Here is an 8,082-nt window from a genome sequence, read left to right as displayed (position 1 = left end):
ATGAGGTATGTGGCTACTACAGTCCCTTCTTTCGTGCCAGATATTTGCTTGGCCGGTGTGTTTTTGGTTGCTGCAGTCCCTGTTGGTATGGGCTAGGGTTTTCTGGGTTTTTGGTTTTGCTTGGCTGGTGTGTTAAAAAGCAATTTGAATTTGGTAGCAAGTTTAAACTTTAAAATGAGAAGTTTTAACTTATAGTTTTCATTTTCTAATGAATTTATTTGTAGATGGTGTGATGATAATGATATGTGACCTAACATATGGTGAATTGAGGATGGATTGAAGAATGAAGATCATTGGGTGAAGAAGACCACGTTTTGCTAAAATGTGTATTAAACTATTAATTATTATGTGATTTCTTTATGAATTTTGTTATTTTGAACCCTAAATCAGTTGTAACATGAATTATGTTTTGTTAATGAATCTCTCAAGGAACTTAAATTTTGAAATCTGTTATTTGTTTTTCCTTGATGTCACTATGCTAACATCATGGTTGACCTAACCGATTGACCCAGTTCAATCGATCGACTCGAGACCCAGCCAGCTTGCCGTGTTTTACCCGAGGCCGATTGTTAAAACATTGGAAAAAAGTCGTTTGTTTACTCTACCAATTCTTGCTCAGCTAAATTTTCTTTAATTTAAATGATTAGATGACGACAAGCTCTTCNCGTTTTTTTTATTCAGTCCCCCGCCCAAAGCCCACCCGGGCCCGAAAAAGAAAATAAATAAATGAGAAAATCTTTTCTCAATGCTGTCCTGTAAAACCCTAGGAAGAGTAAGGGAGGGTTTTAGCAATCGGTTGCTTTCGCTGTTACTCTTGCAATGGAGATACAAATAAATTTAGGAAATTTACCTTTTGGTTTGGATTTCCATCCCTCGGACCAGCTGGTCGCTTCTGCTCTCATTACTGGCGACCTTCACCTGTATCGTTACAGCGTTGATGCGCCACCGCGGAAGTAAGCTACAATTTTCAGACACTAGTCTTTCTCTTTTTTGTTAATAACTTCAGTCACTAACTTATAATTGCTTGGCTCTTGTGTCGATATTAGGTTGTTGGATGTTCATGCACATGAGGAATCCTGCAGAGCGGTTCGATTCATTAACGGTGGACAAGGTAATTTAATTTTTTTTTTCATAATTGTGTTCTTTTTGTTTAGTTGTTTGTATTATTAAGTGTGGCATTCGGTATGTGCACGTGCAGCAATTGTGACAGGTTCAGCCGATCGCTCGATTTTGGCCTCTGATTTGGAGACGGGATCACCTATTGCCCGTCTTGAAGATTCCCATGAGTAGTTCACTTACTACTTATTCTGTCTTTGGAAGTTCTTTTTTAAACTAATTTTAATAATTGATGAATAAAATGATGTGGGATTAATGTTTTAATACGTTATAAATTTTCAGGGATGCTATTTATAGTTTGATAAACCTTACAGAGTCAACCATTGCGTCTGGTGATGATCAAGGCTGCATTAAGGTTGTACATTTCCCAAGAAACATAATCTACTACTCTACTAGATAGTTTAAATCGTGTATCAATTATGGTTTGGCATTCCTTGATACACATTTCATAATATATCCTTGATTTATTATATATCCCTGTGAAGTTAAATTGAGTCAAAATTTATCTGGACATTCTATTGTCGCATACCCTTCTTTATGGTCTTTTACATCTCTTCCTTGATGACATTGGATGGCAGTGGCTAGACTCTTTGAACAATTTGATTGAAGCTAATCACTCATCTTTTTTTTTTTTTATCTTTTTGTTGTTGCAGGTATGGGATACCAGACAACGTACTCTTTGTAATTCCTTTAATGCTCATGAGGACTATGTTTCAGACATGACTTTTGCATCTGATGCCATGAAACTGCTGGGAGCAAGGTATACTGCACTAACCATTTTTCACCTCTTTGAGACTGTTAAGACCATGAGTTTCAACAAGGATGTGGCACTAATTATTTTGATGACCTCTGAGTCATTATTATTACAATACTGAGGGGAGTTCTTTTATTTTAAAATAGGTCCATTAGTTTAAAATAACTTTAACTATATTGTTTCAGTTTCTTTGAAGATGTCTTTCATGATAAGCTAAATTTCAACTTTTTAGAATTTAACAAAAACAAAACTTGAATTAGAGTGCTAGGAAGTGATTTTAGCTTATTACCCAATCTATTTTGTTTTTGGTATCATTAGTTACATTGTTTACGTCTGGTTCCTTTTGCAATAGACTTATTTGTACACAAGTAATATCTTCAACTTCTGCATTCCATTAATTTGCTCTTCCATTTTGTTTCTTTTTCCTTCATTATTTTTTGACAAAGAATTTTTATGTATTCTATCATCACATTTTTAAGTGGAGATGGTACTCTATCTGTTTGCAACCTGCGAAAAAATACGGTAAGCTCCTTTTCTTAATGATAAGCACTTTTATAGTGCTTGATTTATGAGATGCATATTTTTGGACTATTGATTCATAGTTTGGTTTCAGAATATATTAACTTATTAATGCATTCTATGTTAATGAAAGGTCCAAAGTCGGTCTGAATTCTCCGAAGAAGAGCTAACATCAATTGTTATGATGAAGGTGTGATTTCATTTTAAACTTGAAGTGCTGTAATTTTTTGAGTCATAAATACAGCATTTTCTTATTCCTCTGGACATGTCTTCAAAGTAACCTGGAAATGTAAATTAACTTCACAAGATTCCATATTTGTACTTCCTATCATTAATTTTCTGTAAATTTCTTTAATTGAAGATCTGCAAGTTCATATACAAATTTTTTTTTGCTGATTTACCCATTTACTGTTTTTTTGATATGCTATGTAACGACATGGTCAGAATGGTCGTAAAGTAGTATGCGGATCACAGAATGGAACTTTGTTGTTGTATTCTTGGGGATTTTTCAAGGATTGCAGGTTTTTAATTACATTCTTTCTTGTTCTGTCTATATCGCTCTATCTTGCACTCATAGACACACTTATGCTCTTGTGTATGTTGGGTGAAATATGTGTTTTGGATTTGCAGTGATCGCTTTACTGGTTTATCTCCAAATTCTGTTGACGTGTTATTAAAGGTGAGTTTGTTTAATATTGTAACATTTTTCAGTGTTTAGACTACTCTGAAGTTTACTATATTGAAATATTATGAAACTTTTTCTTAGCTTGATGAAGAAAGGGTTATTACTGGATCTGAGAATGGCCTCATCAGGTAAACAGATGTGCTTCATGGGATAAAATTTCTATCTGAAATGTTGGATCATAACTCTCTTATTGTTAACCTAAGTATTTTTTGCCTGGTTTCTCTTTTCTTTCTGTAGCTTGGTTGGCATTTTACCCAACAAAATCATTCAGCCAATTGCGGAGCATTCAGAATATCCAATTGAGGGACTTGGTAATAAAAGCCCCACTATTCTCTTTAGAGATTTATATGCAGAACCAATTAATTGAATTTAGGATGTTGTTTGGTGCATCTGGTTATTAATAAAAATCATATTTTTCATAGTGACAAAATTATTATATGGTGATACTGTAGTAATAATCACATTATTAACAATGACATATCTGTACTGATGACCAGACTATTAAAATGAGCATATACTAGAAGTAACCTTGTTCTAAATAATGACTATATCATGAAATTATAATTATGATGTTGTTGAAATATTGATTATTGTCACTTACCATTTAGAATATCACGTCACATCTCAGATCAAAATTTTTTTTCCTTTAATCTTTTATTCTTTTGCTTTTTTAGCACTTTTATTCATTAAGTTGGACATCTTAAAGCTGGATTAACAGCATTAAAGAATGCTTGTCTAATGAATGTTTTGGTTTGTTGTTGTAGCCTTTTCTTATGATAGAAAGTTTCTTGGAAGCATATCACATGACTCAATGTTGAAGGTATTTCATCTCTCTCTCGTTCTCTCTGTGCATGCGAGTGTGTGGGTGTATGTATATGTCTTCTTTCTTGAAGGTATATCTATGCACTTATGTAATACGCAAATTGTCAAAAGGGCACTTCATATGGTCAATATCAATATGGGTGCATAATGCAAGATCGATACGAAGGTAACAGGGCAATAGTAAATAAGTTGGCACTGTGATTGAAATTGTATAATCAGTAAATTTGTTGAGAAAGTTGGACTACCTTTTTTGGAGTTTGGACAGGTTACATGATCCCAAAATGCCAAATTTATGGTCATGTATTGTGGAAATATTTTTTGATTATCTTAAGTGAAGATTGATTGCTAACATCAAGTTGTTTGATTTTACTTTGTTTCTTTTTTGTAAGTCATATTCTAGAGTTTCAGTTTTCTTATTTGTCATCTTATTTGTATTTTTTATATATGTTGTAGCACCCTTCATTAATTTCTGTAACTCAAATTGGTGATGTTTCCTTAACGCAGTTGTGGGATTTGGAGGACATAATACAAGGTTCTGGAAATAATACAAGTCAAGCTGTGCTGGGAGATAGCGACAGCGACAGTGATGTTGGTGACATGGAAGTGGATAACAAAGGTATCTTGAGTTTCTTTCAAAAATATTTATTTATTAATCTTTCATCTGATGCTTATATGGATGCTGATTATAGGTCTAAAATCAATAGCACTGGACAAGAACATAATAAGTAGAATCTTACATGTGCTGTTGACATCATCAAATATTAGATTGATCATGAATTTTTTCAACCATTTTGTAGACTGTTGTAATCCTCTTCACTTTAGAGAGAAAAATAATATATGGCACTAGTTGCAAGTCTTTGATCATAATAATTATTTTGTTTATTAAAAATTTTGATTTAATTGCTCTATACCATGCAACAAAATGACTTCACCGTGGATCTTCTTTCCCAACTCTTTAAGCTTTCGCCTACTCAAGACAAGTTGGTTTTTTTTTTTGGCCAGTCTCTGCTGCTAACTTTGAAGTATGCCACGATTTCAATTTTTGTCCCCATTTGCAGGCACAAAAAGCACTAACGGTAAAAGTGCAAGTAAAGGAAGCAGTTCACATAGTTTTTTTGCGGATTTGTAGATGGATGGTAGCATACTGCTATTACATTTATACCAACTCAGTTACAAGTTTTATCAATGTGAATATTTTCAAGGAGACTCAACTTATTCTCCTATAATGAGTGATGTTTACCATATGTACCTTGTGGGATTTAATTTAATTCGTGTCACATGGGCTTTACTTGGCATCCTCATTCCTCATTCCTCATTCCCAAGCAGTGATCTTCGCGCATTTTTGAGTGAGCTTGATGTTGATTTCATCCTTTATAGGCAACCAAATTTTAGTTTTGATGTATTCTGAATTTGAGTGGAAGGAAAAGGATCCTTAACATGTAATTTTCTGTTGTGATTTTTTTGCCCTTTTACATTTGTCCAAAATAAACTATTTTTATCAACTTTCCAGAGAATGGTGCCGATAGTAGGAGAAATTTTATCTGCGAGAAAGTTGGTTGATTCATTATTTTTTCTTGACTAAGAGTGAACTTTTGTCACTCGTGCGGTGCGTATGTTTTAATGACATTGTCCTTTTCATTGAAGTAAAGATAACATTTAAGATAATTTTTTTTTTTTCACATACTATGACCAAGTGCACATTAAAATCAATATTCTTCGTCCATCACATGCTGCTCATCTTCATCATATTGGTCCATCTTTTTTTAGCTAGGTGTTTTATTATTATTATTTATTTCATTATATATATTGAAGAGTAGAATATCCCAAATTCAAATTATACTTCCAGTTTTATCCTGAACAATGTATTATTCCTTTTAATCTTCAACCGTTGGTTTAATTTAAAGGGCTTCAGGCTTCCAGTTGACGGGTGGCCACTGAATCTTAATCTACATAGTACATATAAGAAAGAATGCGAGACGGCTCACAAATACAACTCACTGTTTTTGATACAGCAAGCAACTTCACAGACGTATTTGCGCACTTATCTGAGCGGTAAAAACAGATTCCACAATCAACAAATGCTCTCTATTCAGCGTGGCCACAAATAGTAACCTACAGCATTTTCATGGAGGGGGGACTGACATTGAAATATCATTAACAGTTTCTAAAAAGTTCTCAGAATAATAATGATTAACCAAAAATACCAAGTTGGTGGTTCCTCATATCAATCAATACATTAATAAAAATCAAATTGAGACAGTAAAAACTGAACAAAAACAAAAACATATAACTCTATCACAAATTTCTAAGCTGCTGTCTCCTTCTTGAGTTTTGCAAGCTCCTGTCGGATAAGTCCACCTCTCTGCAACCCACAATTATAAAATATACATAAGAAGCTTGCAATTGGTGTTTATGAAATTCTAAATGTCAAACAGCAAATAAAAAATATATCAACTTCAACATCCCCAGTTAATTCATAAAGGGCGCAAAATTGATAATAATTAACTAACTGGCACTCATATTAGGTCCACAAAATTCGAAATAATTAACTAACTGGTACTCATAGTATGGAGGTTGGTGCACTTTTTTAACTCAAGCCACAAGGCATGGCATTTAAAGTTTCCAGATCATATTAATTATGCAAGCAATTCCAGAAACAGGGTGCTGGTTGTGAATTTAACTCAAGAAAGGCACAGTGAGAGGGAAAGGAAACTACAGTGGAGAAAAAAGCAAGGACTTTTACTTTCAAAAAACTGCTTACTGATATGATAAGTAATTGACCCATAAAACAAAGGACATGATTATAAGCTTATGGGTTTACAACACCATGCAACACATCAAAGACTAAATATCTAACCAATTGCATACCTTGATCTTTGCCAACATGATCTTGAACCTATCAAAATCATTAAGAGAGGCTCTTCTTTTCTGCACAATCAGCTTCCTGCCCCAGGAGCTGTTCTCCCATTTGTTCTTAACATCTGCCGCAGTAGGATAAAAGATTTAAGGGAAAGCATAAGCAGGTTAAGGGAAAAAAAGAAAAGAAAAAAACTATATTTTTCAATCATGGCACTAACCAGCCTTCTCCATGGCTTCAATCAGAGTCTTCTTCCTGGGACCTCGTTGGATGTCAATCTTAATATCTGTAAGTGAAAGCCTCTTGAAGTTCATTTGGCTCCTCACCATATCAGGTGCATCAACAAGAGCCTAAACCACAATAAAAAAAATTACATGCTTACTCATATCATGCGAAACCAATCCAACCTAATCAAAATATACTGACAAGATATAAATCAATGAAAAATTACAATTATCCTAACCCCAAAAGTGTTTTCATAAGAAAGATCTTGACAAGCAGAATCTAAAGCACTAGAGAAAATAAAAAATAGTGCACACAAATCCAAGCTAAATCTTATCTAAAATTCCTCAGATATTTTTCATTAGTAAGAATCATTAATCAGATTTATGTGTAATTGAATTACAAATATTAAAAACAAAGAGTAAATAAATTAAAGTACCCTGTTTTGGTCGATGACATCAACGATGACGACGAGCTTCCCATAGTCCTTGCCGTAGTTAACCAGCGCCACTCTTCCTATCTCCACGTACCTCTTGAACGGCTACACCCATTTAATAAAAACAAATATAGATTAATTATTACAAATTTAAAACAAAAAAAGGAAAAAATTGGACATGAAAGTGAATGAATATATAAGTAACAGATCCAAGTAGGGTTCAAGAAAGCGCTAACCATCTTTGAAGATCTACGGAGAAAGGCAGTGAAGCGATGAGTTAAGCAAGAGGCTTTAGTCTAGGGTTTGCGAGGTTAAGTTATAGTAGGGTTTTTGACTATAATCCGGTACGAACGAGTCTATGTTGGAATTTTGACGTTCGAATTTTATTGGTGAGAAGCTAATACATTAAGAAATAATAATGGCGAAGATTGGGTTTTTGCATGGTTACCCCTTTGTTTTATGTATTTACTAATCTGGCAAATATATGACTCCATACTTAAATTATTTATTTATGAGCAAACGTCATGTTCCCACCCAAGGTTTAGCGAAATGTTAAGCTGATACTGTTGGTTTCATTTATTCTAGATTTTCACATTAAAAGTAATATCGTAAGTGACGGTTAATTCTAACACCGATGCAGAGACTACAATTACCAATCTGCCCTTCACCTC

The 8,082-nt window shown here is 33.8% G+C and overlaps 2 protein-coding genes across 2 annotated transcripts; one reads left to right on the top strand and one right to left on the bottom strand.

The window, feature by feature from the left end:
• Nucleotides 1-715: 715 nt before the first annotated feature.
• Nucleotides 716-5,366, top strand: LOC116106493 (WD repeat-containing protein 55-like). The gene is made up of 14 exons (XM_031392855.1): nt 716-953; nt 1,047-1,111; nt 1,199-1,286; nt 1,399-1,471; nt 1,770-1,876; nt 2,350-2,392; nt 2,523-2,579; nt 2,834-2,910; nt 3,020-3,068; nt 3,156-3,202; nt 3,312-3,385; nt 3,839-3,894; nt 4,401-4,512; nt 4,955-5,366. Exons 1-14 carry the CDS (start codon nt 820-822, stop codon nt 5,023-5,025), a joined length of 1,053 nt encoding a protein of 350 aa, XP_031248715.1. The 5' UTR covers nt 716-819; the 3' UTR covers nt 5,026-5,366.
• A 656-nt stretch (nt 5,367-6,022) lies between these two features.
• Nucleotides 6,023-7,783, bottom strand: LOC116106497 (60S ribosomal protein L14-1-like). Its single transcript, XM_031392863.1, has 5 exons — nt 7,648-7,783; nt 7,415-7,516; nt 6,974-7,103; nt 6,765-6,877; nt 6,023-6,258 (listed from the first exon to the last, which is right to left on the bottom strand). The coding sequence occupies exons 1-5, from the start codon at nt 7,648-7,650 to the stop codon at nt 6,202-6,204; spliced, it is 405 nt and encodes a 134-aa protein (XP_031248723.1). The 5' UTR covers nt 7,651-7,783; the 3' UTR covers nt 6,023-6,201.
• Nucleotides 7,784-8,082: the final 299 nt, after the last annotated feature.

The sequence above is a fragment of the Pistacia vera genome, unplaced genomic scaffold, assembly GCF_008641045.1.
Source record: "Pistacia vera cultivar Batoury unplaced genomic scaffold, PisVer_v2 Contig518, whole genome shotgun sequence".
NCBI lineage: Eukaryota > Viridiplantae > Streptophyta > Magnoliopsida > Sapindales > Anacardiaceae > Pistacia > Pistacia vera.
Note: the sequence above shows the minus strand (reverse complement) of the source record. Positions and strands in the feature narration are given on the sequence as shown.

Coding starts and splice junctions, on each gene's coding strand:
- LOC116106493 (XM_031392855.1), top strand. CDS start 820: ATGGAGATACAAATAAATTTAGGAAATTTACCTTTTGGTTTGGATTTC. Junction 3,895..4,400: donor CACATGACTCAATGTTGAAG/GTATTTCATCTC, acceptor TCCTTAACGCAG/TTGTGGGATTTGGAGGACAT. Junction 4,513..4,954: donor CATGGAAGTGGATAACAAAG/GTATCTTGAGTT, acceptor CCCCATTTGCAG/GCACAAAAAGCACTAACGGT.
- LOC116106497 (XM_031392863.1), bottom strand. Junction 6,878..6,973: donor TGAAGCCATGGAGAAGGCTG/GTTAGTGCCATG, acceptor CTACTGCGGCAG/ATGTTAAGAACAAATGGGAG. Junction 6,259..6,764: donor TCATGTTGGCAAAGATCAAG/GTATGCAATTGG, acceptor TGTGGGTTGCAG/AGAGGTGGACTTATCCGACA.